Consider the following 27,529-nt stretch of genomic DNA (forward strand, 5'->3'; position numbering starts at 1 on the left):
GCCGCCGCCGCGGCCCGCGGGCAGGCGGGGGGCGGGGCCGCCGGCCGGCCGAGGGCGGCCCAAGATGGCGCGGGGTCGGCGGCGCTCGCCGGCTGCCTCCGCCTGAGCGCCCGGGGCGGCGGCGGCGGTTCATGAGCCGGGCGCCCGGCCGCGGCGGAGACCTGCGGGATGGAGGGCGGCGAGCTGGGCGCGGAGAACATGGAGACGCTGACCGAGCTGGGAGACGAGCTCACCCTGGGCGACATCGACGGTGGGCGCCGGGGGAAGGGAGGGGAAGGGAGGGGAGAAGAGAGGAAAAGAGAGGAAAGGGGGTGGGGAGGCAGCGCGCGTGGGCTCCCCACGCGGGGTCGAGGGAGCTCTCATGGCCTCCCCACGCGGGTCTGGGGCTGCTGGTGCCGCCGGGGGGGTGTGGGGTGCGTGGGTGGGATGGTTCTTGGGTCTCGCTGCGTGGGGTGTCCCCCCTAGGAGTGGGGACCGCACCGGCTTGGTCCCGCTTCGTGGGGTGGGCTTCCCACGCGGTGCGGGGGCGAGCGGGGAATCCCCCTGTTCCGGGTGGGTGAGTGCGGGGGGTGCGGGGCGCGTCCCGCTGGGCAGCGCTCGCCTGGCGAGCAGCCACGCGTGTCTCCCCGCGTGGCATGGGCAGCCCGTGGCCAGCCCCGCCTGGGCTGCGCTTCTGAGCGACTTTACGGGGCTGACCCACGCCGGGGGGGCGGCGAGGCGGTAACCGCAAGAAGCTGTGTTGGGGTCAGAGCCCACGCAGCTGCTGCCCCTTTCTCCCACGCATGGTCGTTGCCGACACGGGGCAGGGTGGGAGAAAGTGATTACCTTGTCTCCTGCCTTAGAGCCAGGGGGTAAATGGTGCTGCCCAGGCTTTCCCCTCGTGTTTCCTCGTGGGTTGCTTAGAGTCGGTGCTACATGATCACTGGAGCTGTGCCACCACTGGTGCCCGTGGGACAGGGCCGTTGCCGTCCCCCTCCCAAACAGGTTTAACTGCTTAAATTTCCCTTTCACCCCTGCCCCGCCGTGCAATACTAAAACTTCACCCCATCAACGCCAAAGCTCAGACCCCAAGCGAATCCAGGTTTTCCACCGAAGTGCAGCAAAACGAAGCGCCGGCTTGTGACACCTTGTTCCATGTTTCCCAAACAGCTCCTGAAAACCCACAAAAAATACAGTTTCTCGATGAGCTGCGCTGTGGGCTGGAGACAGGGACCTGGCTCAGGCTGGAGTGGTGATGCCTAAAGCATCCCTGTTTAGCAGCTGAGAGAGAAAAATTAAACTAGTGCTTTTAAATTTCTAATTGCAATTGATTTGCAGTGTAGCTAGGGGCAAAATGTCCTTTTTTTTTTTTTTATTTCTTCATTATATGTAAAAGAAGAATATGGTTTATAAGAATGTAGGGGCTTAGTTATCACTTGAAAAGTTGCTGGTGCAAACCGAAGGTGCTGTTTGCTCTTGTTTAAGCACCATGTAGTGACTTCTCAGGATCTATGTGCAAACGGAGGTGAATTTTGATGAACCTGGAGCTGGCTCTGACCCGCTGTGTGCCCAGGGAGGTGTGATTCAGAGCGATGAGTAACTCGGGGAAAAAGAGCTTCACCTTCCTCCCCGGCTCCTGGGGTGGATTTTCCTGGGGGGGGAGGTGTGTGACAGTCCTGCTTTTTCTGTGCTCCGACATGGATTCTTCTCAGGGTTTGAAATTCTGCAAAGGTTTCGATTTGGTTTTTAAGTCTCTGTGTTGGTGGGCCTTGGTGTTCCTCTCCCGTTCAGGCTGAGGGACCCTGACCTCTTGCCGTGTGGGTGTTCGAGGAGGAGCAACACCGGTCTAAGGGATGTGCCGGCTGCTCTGGGATGTGGGTGCTCACCAGGGTTGTGCTCCGGGATGAGGTTGTGAGGTGGATTGGGGGTCACAGTGCTGAGCTCAAGGCGTCTGGCTCTGCCTCCTGTCCCAGTGTGAGCTCCTCAACCAGCACGGATACAAGGGTGACGCCGGAGGGCAGGGTTCCGTTTGGTCACAGGTATGACACGCGTCTGGGCTCAGCGTTGTTTCTGTCAGGGTTGGGTTCTCCACCCTTCCTCGTCTCCAGGAGGGTGAGGGAGCAGCCTGGCTCTGAGCTGCCACCTAGGAGAGGTGGCCGAAGCCCTTGCCTTGCTGCCAGGTGTCTGCCCACTGGGCTGATACAAGCAGCAGGTGTCCTCAGTGGGCTCAGTCGTGGTTTCATAACACCTTGTTGACATTTTTTACCCTTGGGCTGGGCTAATTTTCTGCAGTCTCATCTCACTCCGCATTAGGGACCGAGACCTCCTTGCCATGAAAGATGTGGGTGATCTGGCAGCGATGGGTTTGTCACTGAGAGCTGTCCCCCAAAAGCTCCCGAGGTCCCTAACAGCGAGTGCAGACGCTTGCTCTGTTCTCTGTGTAGTCAAAGGTGTTTTAAAAGGGAGGGATTTGGATTTTGGATGTTGCTATTTCTCCTGCTTTTCATCTTCCTTGTTTTGTTGCTAGGAAGGCTCTTGAACACTTTGAAAGAAGTGGGTTTGATCCCCTGTCAGTCTACTTTTAAAAAATTAATCATTAGACTTTTTGCATTTGGTCTGTGATAAAGATGTGATTTAACTTGTGAGAGCAAGAGTAGTTTTTATAATAAGATATTAAACCTGCTGTGTTGAACACAATGTTCCTTAAAATACTATGCTTGAAATTTAGCTCTTCCAGAGCAAATCTCATCCAATTTATGTTTATTGTCTACTTGTAGTAGTGCTGTCTAATAGTGAAATAGTGTTGCCATCAGATGAAGAGCTTGAGAAGTACATAGTTGGGATTATCAAGTTTATCGTGTTGGGGGTTATTTGGGATGGTTTTAGCTGTAGTCAGTTGGAGGGTGAAAAGCTGCTTAATATCCATCTACATGTTATGCAGAAGTGTTAATCTTTAAACAGACCTCCTTGCTCTGATAATGTTTTGTGAAAGTTTACTGAGGCATTGTGTTAGGAAAAAAAAATGTTCTGTTCATCTAGTTAAAAGCAGAGACAAGGGTTTGGTCCAGCTGGTCCCTGAGGGCGGCTGTCACTCTGTTTTGGGGAACCGCGTGTCCCCACTTAGTGTTGGGTTATAAATAGGTCAGGAGGACACATCTTCTCCATGCAACAGGCTCAAGTTCTTAAGAGCTATGGTCATAGTCAATGCTTAAATGTGTGCAAGGGTGTGGAGAGATTGCTGTCAGAAGGGAAGAAGAGTAATATCGTAGAAATACAGAAGTATGGTGAAACATTTGTCGAGGGAGCAAGAAGGCTGGAGGACGATCCTTTTGCTCTGTCTCGGGAGTGACAGACAAATTAATTGGATAATGAGTGGGTGGCATTTTGGAGAAGCAGATTAATGGCCCTCTTATTGCTGGGACAATTTCCATGGAAACATTTTATGAAAAGTTTACTTCTTCAAACCCCCTTCATAAACCACAGCAGCAACATCCTTCGGGTTTATGGATGAGAAAGCTCCTGGTGTGAGGAGCCCTTTGCCGTATTTTTTCCTATGAATCAGAAATCTATTTTCTACTTTCTAAACCCAAATTAATTATTTAGTTATAAACCCTTCATTATACTTGTGGGTCCCCTCCCTTTTTTTTTCTACTGGCAGAAAAATAAAAATGAATAGGACTTTCAGAAAGCGGAGAAAGAGCCTGTGCAGCATGGGCAGGTCGTGGGGTGGGGAAAGGATGTCTGACTCCTCACAACACCGCCCACGCACAGATCAGGGGGAGCGCTCAGGTAGCTTAAGGTGTGTAATTGGATTAAATTGGATTAGGTGGAGGCAAGAGGAAGCTTCACTTATGAACAATGATCTCTTGGTTGTGAGATATTTTCCTCTGTGGGAGAGAGCTAAGATGTTGTGGTAGGAGCCTCTTGATGTGGGCTGATAAAATCCTGGAGAAGGTGGGATGGGGAGAAACTGCTCTACAGAGATTGCAGGCAGGGGATCAATAGGCATAAAAAAACCTGGTAGTTTAAACATGTGCATGTATTTCTCCTGCTACAGTTCTATAAAGTGTTGTTTACTTTAGTGGTATTTTTCCCCTAAATTTCTGATATGCTTGAAAGTAAAAGTTAAGATGAATTCTTGTCCCAGTTCTTCATTTTCCAGATACTCAGTGGGGCAGGGAGGGTTAGGGGCTTGAAAGCACCCTAAAAGTTGGGTGGGAGAACAGTTAGGGCTGGAATTGCAGAGGTGCTTCGTTTCTTCCTTCTGCATGGATTAGACTGGAGCAGTGATGTAACAAGACTCTAATATTTTAGATAAACTGAAGATAGCTTTAAGTTCTAGTCTGTGCTTTGGTCCTGTGGTCTGGGAAGGTGCTGCAGGAGAGTCCTGCCTTTCCCCCTGAGCAGCGGCAGCAGTGTCCTGCTGCTGGCCACCTCTTGCTTTCTCTCTGGAAATATTAGGTTGGTGTGATATGTTCTCTGGAGGTTTTGAAGGACCCAGAGCTCCCTTCTGTGCACGAGCACTCTCAGTGTTTGGGCAATAAAGTAGCATTGAACACGTTTTCTTCTGTTTCACAGAGATGCTGCAGTTCGTCAGTAACCAAGCAGGCGACTTCCCAGATCTGTTTTCGGATCACTTGTGTGGCACCTTCCAGGGCGGCAGCAGCGGCGGCGGCAGCAGCGGCGGGACCCTGGAGCCGCAGGGGCAGCGGTACAGCCAGGTGCAGGTCCAGCCCTTCCCGCTGCCCCCCGCCTCCCCCCAGCTCCAGAGCCTGCCCGTCAAAGCCGCCCAGGCAACCCCCCCGGCCCCGCCGCGCTCGGCCCCCCTCCTCCAGCCGCGGCCCCCGCTGCAGCCGCAGCTCCAGCAGCAGGCCGTGATGATCGCACCCACCACCTTCAGCTCTGCTCCACAGACCAGGATCATCCAGCAGCCGGTGATCTACCAGAATGCGGCCACGAGTTTCCAAGGTAGCAGTTGGGGTGCTCAGGCTATGGGTGTGCACGGTGCATTCGTGATTTTGGGGTGTTCAGGCTAGGGGTGTGCATGGTGAACTTGCAGTAAATGGTGTTGGTGTTCCAACTCCAAAAGCATCCTCAGCCACAACAAGGCTGATGGTCCTTTTGTTGCGGTGCTGCCTGTGGGGTGTCCGTTGCCTGCTGATGGGGCTTTGGAGTTGGGGGAGCATGAGAAACCATCAGAAATGAGATCTGAAGTCTTTTTGTGTGACCTCTTGCAAAAGTTGTCTTCTTGCTGCTCTCCTCTCTTGAGCCACCCTCCTGTGGCTCAAGAGGCTTGATAAAAGTATGTCTGAGAAGTGATTGTCGGCAACCCTGTCTGATGTGGTGGTCCAGAATGAAGGCACATTTTAACTACCAAACTCTTAAGTGCAGTACTTGCATTGAGCAGAGACGGTTGCAGGCATATTTATCAATGACCACATCTTCCTTTGTGAGTGCCAGCTGTCTTGATCCTCTTCAGTCAGTATCGATTCTTTACCTGATAAGTATGATCCTGGGGTCCACCCAGATCAGCAGAAGTGGGCAAGTGCTGGTTGGATGAGAACAGGTCTGATGAGGAGCAGCTGAGGGAACTGGGACTGTTTAGTCTGGAGAAAAGGAGGCTGAGGGGAGACCTTATTGTGTCTACAACTACCTGAAAGGAGGTTGTAGCATGGAGGGTGTTGGTCTCTTCTCCCAAGTAGCAAGTGATAGGATGAGAGGAAATGGTCTCAAGTTGTGCCAGGGGAGGTTTCTGTTGGATATTAGGAAAAATTTCTTCCTGGAAAGGCTTGTCAGGCATTAGAACAGGCTGCCCAGATAAATGGTTGAGTTGCCATCCCTGGAGGTGTTTAAAAGACATGTAGATGAGGTTTTTAGGGACATGGTTTAGTGCTGGATTTAGATTATGGTTGGACTTGCTGATCTTAAAGGTCTCGGCCAACCAAAGTGAGTCTATGATGTACCATGTTAAATGTCACTAAAGTAATGAGTCCTGTGCTATCAGACCAAAGGTGTTTGACTTTATTTTCTCTTAGCTGATTCTCTGTGCCTCCTGGAAAGCTGCTATTCTGGGTGCAGTGTCCTCTTGCAGGAGGCACCAAAGGAGCTAGAAGCTTCCCAACGTGTGGGATGTGTTAGATGAACGCTGCCTACCGAGAAGCTCTGGGAAGAAGTTAGGAGCATTTGCAGGCTCCAGAATGGAGACCTGTTTTTCTGGACTTATTCCTGACATCTCTTCTGCTTTTCAGTTCTCCAGCCTCAAGTCCAGAGCCTGGTGACGTCCTCCCAGGTGCAGCCGGTTACCATCCAGCAGCAGGTGCAGACGGTGCCGGCCCAGCGAGTGCTCACGCAGGCGGCCAACGGCACCATCCAAACCTTAACACCGGCCACGGTCCAGACAGTTGCTGCACCACAGGTCCAGCAGGTTCCAGTAAGTAGAAATGGGGAGTGATACAGGGATCCAGCGGCAGAAGAAATTGCTTATGTGGGTCTGGTCTCCTGACTTGCCAGAGGAAAGGTGTCAAAGCTTGTAGCACTGGCGGTCCTGCTTTTGTTCCAACATTTTTATGTGCAAGAGGTATTTCTAGCCAGCCTGTGCTCCAGAAGCATTTTACTTCATGCAAGTCACACGTGAGAGTCCCTGTTGTGAGCCGTGATGTGACTTGGTGGGTGACATCTGGAAACAGTTTTTGCTAAAACACCTGCATAACTAAGCTTAGTCTAAAATATTTTTGTAACCTGGTGCTGCCAAACCGGTTTGGAAACCTTACTTGAACAAGCTTTCTTTGACTTTTACCTACTTCTTTGCAAGTCCACCACCTCTGTCATGTCGTGTAAGGGCCACCTGATACTGGATCGTTTTTTTTCAGTTCTGCTGCTGCTACAGCATCATGTGATTTTTTTTTTTTTTTTTTTTTTTTTTTTTTTAGATGTGCCCAAGACTGGAAAAGTCTTTTGTTTCTTTGCATTAGGTATAATCGTTTATGGCTAGGAGACTCTCAATATGACAGTTTCAGTTGTACTTTGCTATCTGTGGTGTTCTCTGTATTTGAGAGTCCACGAGGTATTTATTATGGCAATATAACTACACTTGGTTTTGCTCTGCTTGATATTCATGGTACAGATCGTTTCAGTGTAACTGGGGTGGGGAAAGCTTCTACAGGTATCTGCCCAAGCAGGCTGTCCTAGCCATGTTAGACTCTTAGTACTCAAACAGTTAATGTAGGCAGCTAATTATATGTGTAATTGGAGAGGGGAAGGGAGCTTTTCCATCAGCTCTTTTGTGTTCATACATACTCGTTTACTTCTAGTGCTTGATTTGAAAACCAACGTCCTGGTAGTTCCTCTGCCTCTCTCCCTCCAGTGCTGTTCACATTGTCTCATGGTCAGAGTTTGCTTCACGGGCCAACAAAAACCATCCTGGTGATGCTGGGCACAAGGGGAAAGAAATACTTGCCCTGCTCTTTTGCTGTCTGCTGAGATGTGAAGTTGCAGCTTTTGCTTTTGCTTACCTCTGGCTACTGAGACCAGCAGAGAAATATGTGCTTGCTCTCCGCTTCACCTCTGACTCTCTTTCAACCCAGGTTCTGGTCCAACCTCAGATCATAAAGACGGACTCCCTTGTCCTGACAACCCTGAAAGCGGACGGGAATCCCGTTGTGGCAGCGGTTCAGAACCCAGCGCTGACAGCGCTCACTGCGCCCATCCAGACCACGGCTCTGCAGGTACCGGATGGACCTTCTTCTGCCTTCCCTCTCCTCACTGACATCCTTTCCTCTTAACGCAAGGAAGAGATTTGGGCTTCAGTATTCTGCAGCAGTGCAAACAGGAGGGGTTTTGGGGACTGCTCTAGACATGTCCAGAGTGAGTAATACTCTGGTTCTGCCAAGGCTAAACACACAGATTGTACTTTTTTGGCAGCCTCCCATGGCCAGTAAGCAAAGACCAAGGGCATGTTTCTATTTACCTTTTTCTGGTGTTACAAGGAGAGGAATATGACCTAAAAATTCCATCCAGTTTTTAACCCCTGGAAGATACTTGAAGGTGAAAGCTAACTTGGAATACCTGTAGAACTTCCCCCCCTCAGTAATGTCTAATAGCAGTATGTTGAATGTGAAAACTAATTAAGCTACTTTTCAAATGGCATTTGCAGTGAGGATTCAGCATAATCATTCGAGATGGCAGCTGTGCTTCATGGTCTCCATTTCTTATCAACTCCGAGAAACTTGTGCCCCCAAAGACACATTTATTACGATCTTGTGCATTCTGAACAGATATCTCTTCAAGTATTTACTGGGCAGATAAACTTGCAAGTCTGGACTTAACTTTTGACTTCTTTTGCATAGTATGGTAGACTTCTTATATACTTGTCAGTAGCCAGGCTAAAATTTTCAATTAACCTGCTTGCTTTAAGGTGACATTTTCACACAGAGGTGAGGCTTATGTGATCATGTCTGTTTGAGACACAACCTGTAAAGCATTTTGAACACACATAAATTTGGTTGAAATTCACCAAGGAAAGATGTAGGACTTAAATTCACTTATATGTCAAGTTTCAGCTTGAAAGGAAACTCAATTTATAATATCCCAATTAGAAGACTGATTCAGAATCAAAATTGTTTCTGAAGTTGCTCATGGCTAGTTTACTTTCATTTATGTTAGTCTTCCCTTCCATAACCACTTCCCTGACCCTTGGTGTACTTCAGGGAACACATGTACCCTTCTCAATCTTGTTTTGCTGGGTTAAGCGGTCTAAACTTTCTTTACTCCAACTGTCCTAGAAGCCCCTCTGTGCAGCTGTTCTGATAGGATTCATCATCTTTTATTGCAGAGCACATACTGCTTTATTTTGATGTAAATAGTTTGTCCTGCATCTAGATGTCCAAGTCTGAGCTTTTCATGCCAGCGTATATCACTCATTGCCTTAGTTCTTCGTCTTAAAGCATTTTTATAGCTTACGGATCTGTTTTTTTTTCTGTTTGATCAAGTTCAAATCAACTGCATTGCTCAAACCAAGGTTTGTTTTTCCATAGTCAGGTCCTTTCTAACATTGCTGTTACCAGTTTGGAAGTAGCATTGCCTGTTGTTTATTTGCTGACTTTATTCATCCACGGGAAAGGTGGATTTAGACACTTGGGGTGTAAGGATGGTAGGAGCAAGTAGGAGCCTTGGTCCCTTTCTCTGTTTAGTGGATGACCAGGGCATGGTATTGATGGAAGAGTGTTTCATGCTCTTGGAGAACAAGAGATGTTTTTACTTCCTGGTGGCCAGGCTGGGAGGCAGAATGGCAGATTTTTTTTCCCGTGCTGCTGTGCCAATGCTTGTGCCAGCTAGGGAAGATGGGAGGAAATTGGCATATCTCTTCTTTTCTGACCTGTACAAGCTTTTCCTGATTCTTCTTTTATGTACTCCTGTTTCTTTTACCATCATAATCCTTATCTAAGTTGGCTGATTGCTCGTGACGCTTGTTACGCGTGGTCTTTGTAGACCCTTGTTGGGAGCAATGGGACCATTTTGACCACAATGCCGGTGATGGTGGGACAAGAAAAGGTGCCTATCAAACAAGTTCCTGGGGGTGTCAAGCAACCAGAACCACCTAAAGAAGGAGAGAGGAGAACAACTCACAACATCATTGAAAAGCGCTACCGGTCATCCATAAATGACAAGATCATTGAGCTGAAGGACCTTGTCATGGGGACAGATGCCAAGGTAAAGATATGGAATAAGAGCAAATCTAGTGTCACAAATTCTTTGTCTTCAGGTGCTTGTTACTCTGCCAAATGAAGCAGTTGGGTACAAGTGACTGTTAGTGCACGTGTATTGGGATAAGACTGGTGAGAAACACTTGTGCAATGGAAAACTTGATAATTGTATTCAGGAAGGGTCATCTGTAAAATGTTTATTTTGCTATGCTAGTGGTACTATTTCTTGAAAATAAACTATACTTTACACATTTGTTCTTATGTCAGGTCTAACTTAAGTAGGCTTTCTAGGTAGAATATCCAAGTGGATGTTTTGATAACTGCCAAACCAGAGCTTGCTTAATTTAAATTTCCTTTCCCATGTGACTGCAGTAGGGATGAGGGTTTACAGAGCTTTCCAGTTTGTTTACTTTAGATACTGAGTTGTGAAAACTCCTGCTTGCTCAAATATAAGGAACTTTTTTGTACCATGTATTCAGCATTGTCCTATTCACTTTCCCTCATGCGGCCAGAAGCGAGTATTTTCATGGGGATGGCCAAGGGAGTGAGGCAAGGACAGAACAACTGATCTCAGAATTAAACAGTGAAGAATGGTTAACAGATGGCAGCTTGTTCTGTCCCAGAAGAAAGCCACTTCATTTCAGAACCATGGTACTTTCAAAGGACTATTTCTGGCTGAAACCTAGATATGAGCTCTGTTGTAATTTGGATGTTAGTCTGTTTCCATTACACTAATTTCGTAAGATCCCTGAGAAGCCCCAGTCCTTGTGTGCCTTTCAGAGTTGGATGCCTTGCTCAGAGTGTGCCCCGCTATTGGTTTCTTTGCAGCTAATGAGTGGTCCTTTACACCCTTTTTTTTCTATTGCCACATGATACAAAGGGTTGTGGTACCCCCACAAGCAGGAGTGACCCTTTAATGCTCTTCATATTAACGGCTTTTTGTACCTTTTAATTCCTTGCAGATGCACAAGTCTGGAGTCCTGAGAAAAGCCATTGATTACATTAAATACCTACAGCAGGCCAACCATAAGCTGAGGCAGGAGAACATGGTTCTGAAGCTGGCTAACCAAAAAAACAGTAAGTTGTGGAGGCTGTGTGGCAGGGGAAGGTGGTCAGCAGGAACACAGAGTGCCTTGTACAGTTCCTTATCCCTGACAGAGGTGGATAATGTGCACATGGTGTCAATAGTGGCCGGTGTTCCTCCAGGTGACAGAGCCAACCTGAGCAACACTGGCAGGACGCAGGATTGAGAAACATGTACGTAACACACTGTGACTTTTGCAGAGCTGTTGAAGGGCATTGACCTAAGCAGCCTGGTTGACAACGATGTGGATCTGAAGATAGATGACTTCAACCAGAACGTGCTGCTGATGTCTCCTCCAGCCTCTGACTCGGGATCCCAAGCTGGCTTCTCTCCCTATTCCATTGATTCGGAGCCGGGAAGCCCTCTCCTTGATGATGCAAAGGTATTTGTGACTTCACTTGTCAAATTCAAGGCATCTACTTCAGGGGTACATAAGGGCCAGAATTTAAATTCTCCTAATTCTCAAGAGTGGAACCAGCGGACATCTGGCAAACGGATCTGTAGGGGTCAGAGATTCTTTGTAAGCATGAGGAATGGGTCTTATCTGTTCTTAAATGATCGACACTACTTCCTGAGCTGTATTAGCTGAGCCGTACCTGAGCTGCTAGAAGAGTTGTACTTGGTCTTCAGCCGCTGGAGAGTCTCTGTGAACATACAGTGTGTGTTCATGACCCAGAGAACCCGTGGCTTTCCAGGGATACATATGTCCAGTGAATAAAGCAGGAGAACTTGGAAATGGATGATGACGTCAGCTGTGGTTAATGAAACCATAAATTACCACAGTAACAGAAAGCTGTTAGCTGTCTTCAGCTGTCAGCTTTGTTCTGTGGATATCACAGAAGCATCTCCTGGAAAATTCTCAAAAGAGTTAGGGCAGCAAAGGTTAATCCTAGCCTAAACCAGGGATCCAGTTAATGATAACTGAGGTGACTGGAAGCAGAGGAAGGATGAAGGCACTCATATACTTTATCCTTATCTTGCTAAGCTAGGGAAAGCTTCACTGGTGTTCTTGCTGATCTTGATCTTAACAGCAAATTTTGAAACATGTTCTGTTTCTCCTTCTTCCCTACCCCTCCCTTGGCATAAGCTTTTTTTGTTCTACGGAATGGTAAACAGTTTTCTTCCTCCTTCTCTCCACTCCTATTCCTTTGAAGGTTAAAGATGAGCCTGATTCTTCTCCTGTGGCCCTTGGTATGGTGGATCGCTCTCGAATACTCCTCTGTGCTCTCACATTCCTTTGCCTTTCCTTCAATCCTCTGACGTCCCTCCTGGATGCCCGAGGAACCTCGGAGTCTGACAGCCTGGTGCACCACGGCTCTGGCAGGAACGTGCTGACCATCGAGTCAGGTAATGAATTACAGTAGTTTGGACCACAGAATGTGGCCAGGCTTATGTGGTCTCCCTAAAGACCCTCTCCAGCTGTGACGGCTGCAGGTCACAAGGTGGACCTGATTCAGTAGGATGGCTTTGTGTGTTCAGGGAGTTGTACAACCTTTGTTGAATGGTTGTGGAGGGGTGGTAACTGCAGGGCTGGGTGTGGGAGGAGAGCCAGCTGACAGCGCTTGGACACAGTTCCCCTTTACATTCACATCCAGCGTTCTTCTAGAGCCAAACCAGCCTTTGCTCGGCGTGGTGAGGTGAGGGGCACCCACTTGTAGCCCAGTGGTCTGGGCTCTCAGGACAGACCCTTGAAAAGTGGCTCAGAGTTAAGGGGTCCTCCTGTCCTCATTGATCTCTGAGGCGTGTCCACTTTTTATTTGTTTTTAACGTAACTGACTGGTTTTTGTAACTTATTAACGAATTAATAGGTGAATAATTACTTCAGAAACACTTGCTATAGGGTCTTGCAACTGGTTTGTTCAATACACTTATTTAATAATATTCATAGTTCAGAGTTCGGCAGCTTAGCGGAGGGCAGGAGATTCTGTAGGCATGCTGTCATTTTCCTGACTGATGAATATGCTTCCTCAGTGTTGCTTTGTGAACTTAATTAAGACCGGAAAATGACACCGAAGGTATTCACTAGCCCTGAGTGTATCTGATAGAAAAATCAGAACATCACAGTATCACAGTATGTTTGGGACTGGAAGGGACCTCAAAAGATCATCTAGTCCAATACCCCTGCTGGAGCAGGAACATCTAGGTGAAGTTGCACAGGAACATGTCCAGGTGGGTTTTGAATGTCTCCAGCGAAGGAGACTCCACAACCCCCCTGGGCAGCCTGTTCCAGTGCTCTGTCACCCTCACTGAGAAGAAGTTTTTTCTCAAATTTAAGTGGAACCTCTTGTGTTCCAGCTTGATCCCATTACCCCTTGTCCTATCATTGTTTGCCACCGAGAAGAGCCTGGCTCCATCCTCATGGCACTCACCCTTTATATATTCTAGGAAAACTAAGTGCCAACTCAGTTTTTTTTATAAATCAGTCTTGTAAAAATAACTATTTTTATTTAGTTAGGAATGTTGGGGCTTGGAGTTTGGATGAAGAACTGTTGATACTGGTGTTTCCTGATTAAATGCCATCTTTGCAAAAGTTGATACCACATGTGGCAAGCGTAGCAAGACATCCTTCTGCGTCTGTGCTCATCCTGTTGCTGGGCTTTCAGTGCCCAGATTAACACTTAGCTGTCCCTTTGGGATGTCCCCTGTAGATGTGGGTGGTTGGTTCGGCTGGATGATGCCCACGCTGATCCTGTGGCTGGTGAACGGAGTGATTGTCCTGAGCGTGTTCGTTAAGCTCCTTGTGCATGGAGAACCGGTGACGCGGCTGCACTCAAGGTCATCGGTCGCCTTCTGGAGGCACCGCAAGCAAGCGGACCTGGATTTGGCACGGGTAAAGTCGACTTGTCATTTTGCATCAAACGCATCTTCTAGGAGGGGCTGTGGCCAAATGTGGCCCCATAGGGTGGTGTTTCAGCACTTGCAAGTATGTGATGTTCCTCGAGTGGATTATCCAGCCTGACTTCAGAGAAGCTGGTGCTGGGTTGCCTTGAGCTCATTGCCATCCTCCCTCAGCATAAATCAGTGCGGCATGGACGTCATCATTGGCGGAGGCTCCTCACTTCTGTCCTTGTCCCTTGCTGCTGCATCTCATAGCAATCTTTGGCAGCAAGGTCTTGTTTTTTCTCCATAATCTGGCCTTTGCTGTGTCTGTCTGATGTCCTCCAGCCTCTTGGAAGTCATCTCCATTGTTGAGGCAACATTTGGGTTCTGATATGAGGACTTGCATGTTTTTTGAGAAGGCAGAAAGCTCCTTTCACCTAGTGCTGATGCATCGTGCAGGCAGTGCAGGATCAGAGCCATGTGTGGAAAGATATGTGTAGGGACAGATTTGAAGATGCTTTAAATCGCATTCACGTTTACCAGCACTAGGCTGACTTCCCTCAGCTAAAGTTCTTGTCTTAGCTTGCACATCAGTTTGTTTTGCTCCCAATGCCAAGGAGGTCCCAAAGTTGTCTCTGTGATGGTGCTTTTTGCCATTGAACCTTTTGTTCTGTTATTTGCAGGGGGATTTTGCTGCAGCTGCGTCGAACCTGCAGACTTGCCTGTCGGTTCTCGGCCGAGCGCTGCCGGCTTCCCGCCTGGACCTGGCCTGCAGCCTGTCCTGGAACGTGATCCGCTACAGCCTGCAGAAGCTGGCGCTGGTGCGGTGGCTGCTGAAGAGGACCTCTCATCAGTGGCGGGCAAGGGAGGCCACCGCTGGCTCCGAGGACGAGGCCAAGACCAGTGCCCGCGATGCAGCTCTGGCGTATCACAAGCTCCACCAGCTCCACATTACAGGTAGGAATGGAGGTGGCAGATCTGCTGTCCTCCTCACTTTGCCAAATGAGGAGGCTCAGAGCTGGTCCTGGGGGGTACAGGGAGAGCACTACGGCCTCTCTCCTCTGGAAGGGCTGCTGTTGGATAATATCCTGACAGATTCTGGGAGCCACTTACTAAAACATGACAAGTAAATGCCATAAAAGAGTCCTGTAAGAATGGCCGAAGCAACAGCCGTGTCTCGAGTTACGTGTTTCTGAGTCCACAGGGGTGGCTGAGAGTCTCTCCCAAGCAGCAGCTGATTGAGTCCAGTCACTTTTTGCTGCTGTTAAGGGCTTGTTTCATCCCTGTCACTTGGGTATGTGATGTGGAAGCCAAGGCTGGGGTTAATTGCCGGAAGAACTTAAATTTCTCAAGCTGTGTAGAGCGCAGATTGCCAGTTGGTGTTGATACGCTTTGAAAACCTGGGCGTGTGCACATGTGCTAAGGAAGTACTTGAATGTTCCTTGTGAACAGTTGTTTTTGCCATTTCCTTGGCAAACTCATTTGCAATGTTAATAGGCTCTGAGTGCATCAGAATTCCAAGCTAAACTTCCTTCTGCCTTATTCTGTGCAAACTGCAGCCATGCCTCCAGTTCAGCCTGGAGAAGAGAAGTCTCTGGGGAAGACCTTATTGTGGCCTTTCAGTACTTAAAAGGGGCCTATAAGAAAGATGGGGACAGATTTTTTTAGCAGGGCCAGTTGCAATAGGACAAGGGGTCATGTTTTTAAACTAAAGGAGGGGAGATTCAGGGTAGACGTGAGGAAGAAATTTTTTACAATGAGGGTGGTGAAACACTGGCACAGGTTGCCCAGAGAGGTGGTAGATGCCCCACCCCTGGAGACATTCAAGGCCAGGCTGGATGGGGCTCTGAGCAACCTGATCTAGTTGAAGATGTCCCTGCTCATTGCAGGGGGTTGGACTAGGTGACCTTTGAAGGTCCCTTCTAACCCAAACTATTCTATGATTCTGTGCCACCAGGGATAAGTACTTGTTCTTAATATTATCTGTGTAGGTACAGGTGTGTACTGCAATGTAGTTCAATTTTAAGATAGTGATGAATGTAGCAAGGCAAAGTTTGCTGATTTTTATCCTAACTGGTTTAATTATACAGGGGTTTCTTGCAGAAGCAGAGCTATGGATAGCAACCTTCTTATCTGTGGAGGGAAGACTTGGTTATAGTTGTTCTGTTGCCTGAATACAAACTAGTATTTGTAAACATCTCATGTCATGAGGCTCTCGTTGTCTCTTTAGGACAGTAGCCCTGCAAATCACAGTAGTATTTAGTAGATGGTACTACAGCATTAAAAGTAAACAGTTCCTTTCCCTCCTGGTGCAGGTAAACTTCCTTCCAGCTCAGCTTACTCAGGCTTGCACATGGCCTTGTGCGCTGTGAATCTGGCTGAGTGCGCAGAAGAAAAGATCCCACCCAGCACCATGGCAGAAATCCACCTGACGGCTGCGGTTGGCTTGAAAACCCGCTGCGGAGGCAAGCTTGGCTTCTTAGCGGTGAGTTGTCTCCTCCTCTATCCCACCTCCAAGCAGAGCTCTAGGAAGGTCTGCAAGCTGACATTGCCGTAGCTCAGGTCATCTGCAAGCACCACAATTACAATCCAGCCTGCAATTATGATACAAGCTGTAATTATGATATGGCCTTTGTCCTCGGTGGTGTGTGCTGTTCCCTGGGTATTGTTCTCAACCTCAGCTTCTCCTTTCCCAGAGCTACTTCCTAAGCCAGGCCCAAAGCCTGTGCAGCTCGGAGCGCAGTGCCATTCCTGACTCGTTGCGTTGGCTGTGCCACCCCTTGGGGCAGAAGTTTTTTGTGGAGCGAAGCTGGACGGTGAGGTCTGCTGCGAAGGAGAGCCTGTACTGCACCCAGAGGAACCCTGGTGAGAGCTGCTTGTGTCCCGAGTGCCTGGCAGGCTCTCTACCTCTGGGACCAAAGGGAGTGTCTCTTCTATGTCCACCTAGCTTGTAGTCTTGATGGGCGGGCAAGAGGAGTTGAGACGTGTCTCCTCAGCTTGCAGGACCTGGCTCTCTTCCCTGTTTATACTGTATTGTCATCCCACTTGTGTCTTTATATGCTGGAACACAACCTGGATGTGGCCCTGAATGTCTGGGGGTGACTTTGGGGGAGACCAAGGTTCATCCTCCGCAGAGCAGCGTCATTGCTGTTTTGCTGAGTGTTTGAAGTGCCAGAGAGATGTTTGACCAAGGACTGAAGCTTTATAAATGGATATAAAGAGTTAAAAATGCCCTGAGAACTGAGTCTTTAGAAAACTTTGCATTAATTTCTCAAGAGTTTCCCTCTACTGCTCTTCCTCTTGCTCTTACATTTTGATTCTTCTTTTCCTCTCTTGCTCCTGCATTTTGATTCTTCTTTTCCTCTCTTGCTCTTACATTTTGATTCTTCGTGGTGTGTGTGGGTTGGTTGGTTGGTTTTTTGTTGTGGTGGTGGTGGGTTTTGGTTGTTTTTTTTTTTTTTTTTTTTTTTTGTGAAATGGTTTGGTTGGTTTTCTTCCTCTCTAGCGGATCCTATTGCACAAGTTCATCAGGCGTTTTGTGAGAACCTGCTGGAACGAGCAGTGGATTCGCTCGTGAAGCCTCAGGCTAGGAAGGAGGTGGCGGGACAAGAGGAGGAGGAGCCATGGTGAGTTTGTGTTGCTGCGCTGGGGAGTGCTCACCACAGCTGTGTGCTCTGACATCAAGCTTGTCACTGTTGACTGAGTGCTCTGGGGGAAACTGAGTGGTTTGTCCTTGTTAAAGACTTGAAATGAGAATGTAAGGATGGCCGCCACAGCTTATTAGAAGGGTGAGCTCTGCCTCTTCATATAAAACCCTCTTAAGTGCAAGGTGAACCCAGGTGTGGGGAGGGTTTTTGGTGTCTGCTGGTGTAGTGCTGGTTGTTTCCTGAACTGGATGGATGGTGTTTGCTCTGATGAAGCTTAATGTTGAGGAACACTAAAATTAGTGTGTACTTGCTGCTTCTGTAGACCAGAATAGTATGTCCAGGGCTCTAAGAGCATGAAGGTCTGGCATGTCAGAGTGAGCCCACCAGCTCATGATTTTGTGCGTGAAGGCGTTCTCCTAACTCAACAAAGCATCACGCTTACCAGCACTGAAAAATCAAACTGACACATGGCAAGAGCAGGAGAGATGATGTTGGCCGAAATTGTCCTTGGCCTCTGCAAGATCTGTGACCAAATGAAAAGGGGCTGACAGGTGGCAATCAGAGTGGCTCGTTGTACTGAACCACATCCAGCTCTTTCATGGACTCAGTGGGAAGCCAGCAATTCTGCACTGTTTCTAGCTCATATCCAGATTTGCTGGTGCCAGACAAATGCTATGTAAATATATGGGAAGCTCTGTTTACGATCCTGTCCCCAGAAGGTGTGGGTAAAGCCTCAAATGGGAAGATAACCCAGTTTCCTTACCTGTGTGGGAAAAATATTGCACATCTAGCGCTTTTTTTTTTTTTTTCCAATTATCTTTTCTATCATTGCAGAAAATGAGCAGGTCTGGTCTAATTGCTTGTATGATACAAATGCTTGTGATCAGGTGTGCTGGTGTTGATGATGAGAGAAGGTAGCAGGACTTGTACTGACAATCCACCTCACTTACACACTTGTGGGAGTCCTGTCTCAGGGAAGGGCCACCTTTAGTGACACAGCAAGCCTTTTTGTGTCCATCTGTGGGGGGAGCTCAAGATCTTCATCTCTAGCACGTCCCAGGAAATCAGATCATTGCCGCATGTGCTGCTTTCTCTGACCAACGCTATGAACATGTTGTCACTTACATTAATACGTATTTGCATATATGCAAATAGTCACTTGCAGAAATGTAGTTCGGCCTCTTTTGGTGGCAGTGATCAAAAAGGAGCCTGTAATCAGCTTGTAACATATGTCATGTCCAGCATCTCTGGTTGAGGTGAGACTCCCAGTGTTGACTCTAGTTCTGCACTGGTCTCCTTATGTGTTTCTTCAGTCCAAGAGTGTTGTGTTACTTATAGAGATTGAACTTTCTGCTGGTTTGATGGGTCAACGTTATTTAAAAATGCCTTGTGACTATATGAGAAATGCCTTCAGGCTTTGGTATGTCCTGTTTGACAGCATAGCAAAGGTCTGCCTTGCTTCTTGTTTCAGTGAGTTCTCCGGTGCTATGGAGTACCTGAAACTGCTCAACTCTTTCTTGGACTCGATGGGAAGCGGAGCCCCACCCTTTGCCAGCAATTCTGTGCTCAAGTCTTCTGTGGGTAAGTCTGGCAGAACTGAAGCTCTCCCGGCTGCAGGAACTACCACTGCTATGTATTCCACCTCTCACATTCCAGGCAAGGAGAAGCGCAGCCATTGCAGTGAGACTTGGTTGCTGAGCAGCAGCACACCACAGTGTGGTACAGCGGCTCAGGCTTGAAGAGGGCGGTTGGGAAGGCTCGTAAATTCATCTGTGTGTTGGAATGCTGGGTTCCCAGGTGGAACTGCTGGTATTTGTATTGCTGGGCACATCCCAGGCTGAACCTCGCGCCCTCACCTGAGAGCTTGCTCCTGGCAATGCACAGCAAGAGGAAGGGTGTAGCATACAATCAAGCATAGCAGTATCGCAGTTGAGGTACAGGAAGGTTTTTTTCCACTTAATTATCTATTGGACCAAATACAAGGTGACCTCACTTTCACAGCAGCTGTCATGTATATTCTGCAGTCTCCAGAGACCTGCAGCCTCTGCTGTAGGCAAGCTCTGGGCATCTATTGGGAGGTGCTTGGTTTGGTCCTTTAGTGTATATTTAGTGGGACAATGAGGACTGTAGGCTCCCTGTGAGCTGTGTGCTCATCTGGACTTGGCTGGCAGCAGGCTGCTGGAGTGTTCATCTTGCTTGGTGTTGGTACAGACCAGCACCTGGCAGTTCACTGGGATGCTGCTGGAGCTTTGAGCATAGACTAACCGTGCTGTACCTGAAACTTATGGAGCAAACATAGAAGGGAAACTAAATTTTTCTTTTTCAAAGGATTTTTTTTTTTGGTGTGTTTGGGCAGTATTGTCGTGGAATTTAAAAGCAGGTCAGAGTAGCAGAGCCTGTGTCCTTTGGCCCTAGGTAGGCTTTGGGAAGTTTGGGGCGGGGGATGTTGAATAATGAAGGAAGTTTTATCGGGAACGTGGTTTATTGGCTTGATGGTGGCTAGTGCCAAGGTAGTATGGTGTACATGAGTGGTATTGTTACTACGGGGTGGTAAGTGGAGATCATTTTTGGGAAGAAAGTAAACAGATTTCTAGACAAGCAAATGGGATAATTTCTTGTTGACAATATAGAAACTCAGGATACAAACCACTTGCTTGTGGTCAGATATAGGCTGTTTGGAAGTGCCTCTGCGTTCCTGTGGCACGTTTCAGCATTTACTTGGATGACTGCATTCCCATGGGATCATTTTGAGCTCATTAGCGTCCATTTTGGCAAAAGGCACTGGCAAAGGCACGAGACACCTGCCCGCTTCTCCCAGTGGGAAGGAGGTGGGTGTCCTCTCCTGGGCTACAGCTTCTGATTTTTGTTTCCCAGGCCCCGATGTGGTGTGTAGATGGTGGTCAGCAGCGGTGGCCATGACAATCGGGTGGCTCAGAGGCGACGATGCAGCTGTGAGGTCACATTTCACAGAAGTGGAGCGTATGCCGAAATCCCTGGAGATGTCAGAGTGCGTAGGCCTCCTATGGCTTCCAAAACCCCGCTCCTTCTAAACGGGGGTGGCTCTTCCCAAACCCCTGCCCTGTGCTCTGTAATCACACACCTCTTGTGCTCTGGGATGCAATAACATGTTGTGCTCAGCTGTCAATGTGTAGATTAAAGCTTGCAGGCTGATATTAGGGATGGGAAGTGTCAGAATTGCTTAGAATCATAGAATAGTTTGGGTTGGAAGGGACCTTCAAAGGTCATCTAGTCCAACCCCCTGCAATGAGCAGGGACATCTTCAACTAGATCAGGTTGCTCAGAGCCCCGTCCAGCCTGGCCTTGAATGTCTCCAGGGACGGGGCATCCACCACCTCTCTGGGCAACCTGTGCTGGTGTTTCACCACCCTCATTGTAAAAAATTTCTTCCTCATGTCCAGCCTGAATCTCCCCTCCTTTAGTTTAAAACCATTACCCTCTGTCCTATCCTAACAGGCCCTGATAAAAAGTCTGTCCCCATCTTTCTTACAGGCCCTTTTTAAGTACTGGAAGGCCACAGTAAGGTCTTTCTAGAACCTTCTCTTTTCCAGGCTGAACAACCCCAGCTCTCTCAGCCTGTCTTCACAGCAGAGCTGTTACATCCCTCTGATAATTTTTGTGGCCTCCTCTGGCCCCTCTCCAACAGGTCCATGTCTTTCCTGTACTGAGGGCTCCAGAGCTGGATGTAGGACTGCAGGTGGGGAGCAGAGGGGCAGAGTTGCCTTCCTCGACCTGCTGGCCACTCTCCTTTTGATGCTTTTTTAGGGATGTCTTTCGGCTTTATTCTAACTACACAGCCCACTACCTTCCAAAATCAAACAGAACTCAGACACTGATGGAAAGGCTGCTGTCACCATCATGGTTATTTTACATTAAAGCTTCTTAGCCAGTTTCCTTCCATTTCTATGTGCAGTCTGTGTAGGTGAGGAACAATTTCCATCTTTTTTTTCTCTCCAATAAATGGTGATATCTCTGCCCTTGAAGACGGGAGGGTGAAAGCTGATGCTGGTTGCTGCCTGAGCTCAGCTCTTGGGGCTGCCCTGTGGCAGTGTGTTGTAGTACTGCTTGAAAGCAGCGCTCTTTCTCTTTCAGGAATGCCCTGGTGAAAGCCACCTTCTACGTGTGTAAAGCCATGCAGGCCTCGCTGTCTGGGAAGGCAGATGGACAGCAGAGCTCCCTGAGTCACTGTGAAAGGGCCAGCGGTCATCTATGGAACAGCCTCAACATGAACAGCAGTGCCTCCAGCACTGTCCTCAACAATGTAAGAGCCATAAGCCCTGGGATATCGCGTGGTTTGTATTGGTTGTCAGGCTGGGCTTGCTGCAGGTGTATCACTTCTCCATTGCATCTGCATTCTCCATCCATCCTGTGTCCAATGGGAGTAGAGGGAAAACTCCCTTTCCTTCCAGAGGGCATTGACGCCTTTCTGCCCCTGCTGTATGGAGGAGCAGCATTGCAAGTACAACATCATTTCCCTGAGGATGGTCTCAGCTGAGCTACCACTCCTCTCCTGCCAGTACATGTCACCCTGGTGCTTTGACCACTTTGAATTTGGCCCACAGAGAGCATCCATCTCCATCCTCCAGCTGAAGCTACTGACACATGTAAAGCAGGACCTCATTAAGTCTACTCTGTTTCAAGGCAGCACTCAAGTGTTCAAACCCTGACCGCAAAGTGAGACTGTGTCGTGCTGTTCCCGAGTTTGTGTGGGGCTTGTTTCTCTCCTTCCCAGGATTACCTAAAGCTGGACCTTTGCTGCGTGGCATATGGGACAACAATTCTGGTCCCTTCTGTCGCTCCTGGGTGGCAGCTGTAGTGCATTGTAGTTGCATTGCATGTTGTGGCAGTAACTGTGCAATGTTCCTGCAGTGCAGTACAGAGGCACTCTCTGCTTCAGCAGCTCAGGTAGAGTCCCCTAAGAGCAACCAGGACAGCGAGCAATGCTAGAGGGCAGCAGCAGATGGGGAAAAGGGATTTGGGCAGCCGCTGTGGGCTGTGTCAAGGCTGCTTGTTTTGTTTTCTTTGCAAGTAGCAAGGCTGTCTTTGTTGCTAGGTGGTGCCCCTGTTTGCATAGGACAGCCTTTGCAGGAGACCAGGGCATTGCTGGTGCAATATCCCCTTGGCATTTCTTATCTGGGCTGGGGTTGGGGTCAGCCTTTTGAGGATGCTGGCTGTCCTGGAGGGGACAGCTGTTCCTCAGGCACAGCCCAGGGCTTGTTCCATGGGCTGGACCTCTCAGTGCTAGGCCCCAGAGACACTGCATGGGCAAAAGGCAAAGTCCTGCTCCATTTGGTGAATCATAAAATCATAGAGTAGTTTGGGTTGGAAAAGATCTTCAAAAGTCATGTAGTCCAGCCCCCCTGCCATGAGCAGGGACACCTTCAACTAGATCAGGTTGCTCAGAGCTCCATCCAGCCTGGCCTTGAATGTATCCAGGGATGGGTCATCTACCAGCTCTCTGGGCAACCATCCGCATTGTAAAAAATGTCTTCCTCATGTCTAGCCTGAATCTCCTCTCTTTTAGTTTAAGTCCATTACCCCTCTGTCCTATCTGAACAGGCCCTGCTAGAAGTCTTTCCCCATCTTTCTTATAGGCCCCTTTTAAGTACTGAAAAGCTGCAATAATGTCTCCCCGGAGCCTTCTCTTCTCTGGGCTGATCATGGTGGGGCAGCTGGGCTGGGAGGGCTGGGAAGTGCCCCTGGGCGGGCAGGAGGTGCCACAGCCGCCCTCCCACATGCTGCGTTGGCATATGTGTAGCAAATGTCCTGCGACTCGCCTGATGGGTTGTGTTAATTAGCATGTGTGCCCGGGCCCCCTGGCTCTTGCAGATGATCCAGCTGCTGGCCTGTGACTTGCTGCTCTCTCTCCGCACCAGCCTGTGGCAGAAGCAGGCGAACGCCAGCCAGGTCCTGGGTGAGACCTACCATGCCTCGGCTCCGGAGCTGACGGGCTTCCAACGTGACCTGGGCAGCCTGCGTAAGCTGGCCCACAGCTTCAGGCCTGCCTATCGCAAGGTGACAGCTTGCCTCCCCTGCCCTCCACCTCCAGCAGAGCTATAGCCCTTCGTGGGGGCGGGGAGGGGACGGGGAAGCTGCAGCCCATGGAAGTTTAGAGTGTGCATGTGTTGAGTGGGTTGGGCACTTGGGGCAAGATAGTCTGCCACCGGCAGCCTCCAAACTTGTTCTTGACGGGTGATGAGGGAGTCTGGTGCATGTGGGGAGATGTCTGCCTTAGTTTCTACCTGTAAAGCCATCATGCCAAGCAAATACTGTGGCTTCAGACTGGGTCAGTCCATCCAGGGAGTGTGGAAGGAGGCTTCCTTGGCCAAGTTCCTCTCCAATTTTCCACCATGTTCCCTGCTCTTGTTCCTGTCCCTTTCCAGGCCACTCACAGTTATGTGTGAAGCTTTTTGTCCCCTCTTCATGGCTGCCCTGACCTGCAAATTTCCCAGAGACAGGTGGGAAGATCAGGGAGGAGTGGGAAATGGGTCTCTCTTGCCATCAGGGTGTTAGTTCTCTGCTCTTGAAATGTGATGGCTGAGGGATGACGCAGTTCAGCCACAGCATCACCCCCGTGCCAGCCTGCCTCTCACCCCCTGTCCTGCCGTCCCTTCCAGGTCTTCCTCCATGAGGCCACCGTGCGCCTGATGGCAGGTGCCAGCCCAACACGTACCCACCAGCTGCTGGAGCACAGCTTGAGGCGACGCACACCGCAGAGCAGCAAGCAAGGTCAGCCAGTGGGGTTGCAGGCAGTGGATCTGGGAGTGGGAGCGCTCTGGGGGGGCATAGCTGCCGCATTATGGCATCTTCCCTATGTCTGAGGTGCTGGATAGCCAGCTTCTGTCAGCCTGTGGCTCATGGTGATGCTTCTGCCATGCTCTCTACAAGATGGCTAACGTGAGCTGCCAGCCCTGGACTGGAGGTGTTGGCGAACAAACTGGAAAACATCGGGCTTTGTGCAGCCACACATGCATGAAACTTATCAGGCTGGAGTTTGGGGTGGTCAGTTCAAAGGCAGAAGCCAGGAATCCTAAAGGAGGGAGCCAAGGGACATTGTGCTGGTTGTAAAATCGCTTGGAGGTTTAAGGAAATGGGCAAATGTGTGTGCTGGTGTTGGGATGAGCCCTAGGAAGTGAAGTGAAATGGATGGTCTCTGTAGAAGACAGCATTGCTAGTCCCTGCCCGATTCCAGACTGTTCTCTGCTGGCATAAAAGAGCTGCCTGAGGGTCCGCAGGCTGCCCCCCACTCTTGGCACCACTGGGGTTGCCAGCCAAAGATGTCTGTGCTAGTCGAGGGCTTGCGTGGTGGGGTTTCATTACCCACGTATGGTACCTTCATCATGAGCTTTCTCCCTCCACTTTGTGCACAGGTGAACTGGACACCCTGCCGGGGCAGAGAGAGCGAGCCACAGCCATCCTGCTGGCCTGCCGCCACCTGCCCCTCTCCTTCCTCTCCTCCCCGGGCCAGCGAGCTGTCCTGCTGGCTGAGGCCGCCCGCACCCTGGAGAAGGTGGGAGACAAGCGCTCCTGCAACGACTGCCAGCAGATGATTGTCAAGCTGAGTGGGGGCACAGCCATTGCCGCCTCCTAACGCTGGCGTGGGGCCACCTTGTGTGAAGACAGCCTGGTGGACCATCAGCCTGGACTTCCCTTCCGGAGCTTAAAAAAAAAAAAGTGCTAGGTTAGGGCTGTGCTGGTGGGATCATGATGGGGTGGGAGAGGGAGGGTTTTGGTTTTATTTTCTTGTGTTTTGTTTTCTTTTTTTTTTTTTTTTTTTTTTTTAAACTTGCCCCAGGTTTAGCTTTATTATCCTCCTTACTTGTTCTCAGGCGCTGCAGCAGAAATTTGTCTAGTTGTGGTTTTTGCTGTTGGGAAGCGCTGCCCCAACCTGGAACCCCCATCCCTGCTGGGTGGTGAAGCCTGCAAGCCCAGGGCATAGAGAAGTGACACATCCCGTGTCTGTCCTCAAGGGCATCTTGTTGCCTTCCCAAACACCTTTGCGGATGGCAGCCTCTGGGGAGGGCAGAGGGTCTTCTCAGGGCTTGTCCTGGGGGCTACTGGGGCCTGGGGCTGTTCCTGAGAGAGGGGGGAAGGCACCAGCTTTCCGTGAGCTGTGCATGTCAGGAAACTGCTTTTTCACTGAGGCCCCCTACACCTCACTTTTACAGAGGTGCTCTGGGAGTATCACTTGGGGCCAGTACTGCCTGGCAAATTTCTCTACCGTTTTTATACAGGTTTTTTATAGGAGTGTTTGTGGCTTTACAAAAACATAGGGAACGATGCAGCAGATTTCACTTCCTTTCCACTTCATTTGTCTCCTTCCCATGATCAGAGCTGCCTCAGGTTTTTGGCAGGAGGCTGCATTTGTGGCAGCCTACAACACGCAGAGCCCCGCAGGAGGCTGGGGAGTCCCTGGTCACCTGGTGCCGGGTGGCAGCAGGGGTGGACGTGCAGCGCCCTGCACGCTGCATGAAGGGCAAATGCTTCTCTGGTGCCTTTTCGTTGATGCAGAAACAATTTTTAGAGACAGGGTTGGTTTTTTTTTTTCCTCAAATCCCAGTCCCAGAACTTGTCTTCAGGTGTTTCTCCTCCTCCAACAGCTCCTGCAGGGACTGGGAGGCACTGGCTCAGGGTGTGAGTTTCCCAGCTCTGTTGCTGTTGCTCTTCAGAGCAGTTTGACTTGGTGGGTGTTGAATTGCCTGTGACTTTCTGAGAGGGGAAGGTGGGTCAGGGACAGGGAAGGAACGGTTTGCCCCCTTTCGCTCTGCCTTTCCTGTTGCATCCCTCCGAAGAAGTGCAAAGCAGCTGCCATCTCACACGTGCAGAGATGGAAACCAGCCTTTGGTGGATGGGCAGCAGTTTCTCCCTGTGCACGACTGGCGTGTGCTCTGTATCAGCAGCTAGAAGTACTTATATGTGGGCAGCAGCCCAACCCTATCCTGTCCCAGTCAGACCCACACAGCCTCATTCCTCCTGTAAAATCAGAATTTGGGCTGTTTTGCAAGAAGCTTCTACATGTATCCAGCTTTTGCAGAGAAGCATGAGAGCTTGAGCGCCTCCCAACAGGAGAGGAAAAAGATGGGGGCTTGTTGTCTCACTTTCTATGGGAGAAACCTGTCTCCCAGCAAAGCCCATTCCCAGTGTCCTTGGGCTAATGCTGCAAACAAAAGCGTGGGGACCAGAAGACACTTCCCTCCCTGCCACAGTTTATTTGGGGAATAGCTGGTGGACCCCCAACCCCAATGGCCAGCAGCCTGTGCTGCTGTGTGTTGGAGGGGACCTCATCCGTTCAGGGGGAGAGACTGCGCTTGTGTGTCTTTGATCAGTGTATGGGATGCTCTGGTTCTGGTGGCGGCAGCCACTTCTTTGAGCAGGTATCCTAAGTGTGCAGAACAGCTCTTGGGTCTGGATGGGTTTTGATTGTCCATTCCAAGCTTCCTAGTTTATCAGTGATCCCATTTTTTGGGGGGGTGGATGCCATCCTCCTACTTTTCCTAAGTGGTTTTCGCACTTACTTCCTGGTCATGGGTTTTTCCTAAAATACAGAAACTCTTTCCTGTGGTCAACATCTGAGTTATTTTGTGTTTCCCTTGATCTGCATGTAGCGTGTGGGAAGTTTTGTGTTTTAGTAAAAGGGGAAGTGAGGCTTTGGGAAAACAGAGATACTGAGGCTTCACTTTGTCACTTAACGGTGGACCAAGTCCTGGGACTGGGCTGCAGTGAGTACGGGTGGGCTGGGGCTGGGAGGCTGCTGGGCTGAAACCCTGGTAGCTCATAGCATGATCCACAGAGGGTCCCACCACTGCTGGTACTTCTCTCCCCTCCAGGGCAAGGGCTCTTTGTCCTGTCTTTTTTCTACACTGTCCATAAATTTGCTGCCCATCTCTCCCTACAACTTTTTTATATGTGTGTGTATATACTGCAACTTTTTTGTTGTTGTTGTTGGCGGGTGGGAGAAAATGGTTTTATGGATTATGTGAAGAAAGTCTATTTATCCACATGGAGTTCAGAGTAGGGATGCTTTGTGATACAAGGTGAAACTGGTGGTGGGGAGGTTCCCCGGGGAAAATATCTGCTGTCTGAAAACCCTGTTCCAGGGCTCATGAGCATCTGTTACCTAATAAAGGAAAACATTACCACCACCTCCCACCTGCCCTCTTTTTCTTAGCCTTCTTCATCCCACCCAGCAGCTGCTCTGAAGCATAGGTGAGCCTGAAACGTCCTTCAGAGACATCCAACCACACAAGCACGGTGGGAGGCTGTCAGTCCTTTGTCCTGGA

At 49.4% G+C, this 27,529-nt stretch overlaps 1 protein-coding gene across 2 annotated transcripts; it reads left to right on the top strand.

Annotated features, from left to right (window-relative positions):
* Nucleotides 1–46: 46 nt before the first annotated feature.
* Nucleotides 47–27,391, top strand: SREBF2 (sterol regulatory element binding transcription factor 2). 2 transcript variants are annotated; one of them, XM_082076283.1, is made up of 19 exons: nucleotides 47–250; nucleotides 4,558–4,950; nucleotides 6,228–6,409; nucleotides 7,563–7,703; nucleotides 9,466–9,687; nucleotides 10,643–10,757; nucleotides 10,965–11,146; nucleotides 11,919–12,111; nucleotides 13,413–13,594; nucleotides 14,268–14,541; nucleotides 15,900–16,069; nucleotides 16,281–16,449; nucleotides 17,090–17,210; nucleotides 18,703–18,812; nucleotides 20,106–20,238; nucleotides 21,342–21,510; nucleotides 23,079–23,264; nucleotides 23,867–23,978; nucleotides 24,620–27,391. In XM_082076283.1, exons 1-19 carry the CDS (start codon nucleotides 169–171, stop codon nucleotides 24,838–24,840), a joined length of 3,357 nt encoding a protein of 1,118 aa, XP_081932409.1. In that variant the 5' UTR covers nucleotides 47–168; the 3' UTR covers nucleotides 24,841–27,391. The 2 variants fall into 2 exon arrangements, with proteins under 2 accessions (XP_081932409.1, XP_081932410.1); XM_082076284.1 differs by having other exon boundaries at nucleotides 4,558–4,947.
* Nucleotides 27,392–27,529: the final 138 nt, after the last annotated feature.

The sequence above is a fragment of the Streptopelia decaocto genome, assembly GCF_964273445.1.
Source record: "Streptopelia decaocto genome assembly, chromosome: 1".
Lineage (NCBI taxonomy): Eukaryota > Metazoa > Chordata > Aves > Columbiformes > Columbidae > Streptopelia > Streptopelia decaocto.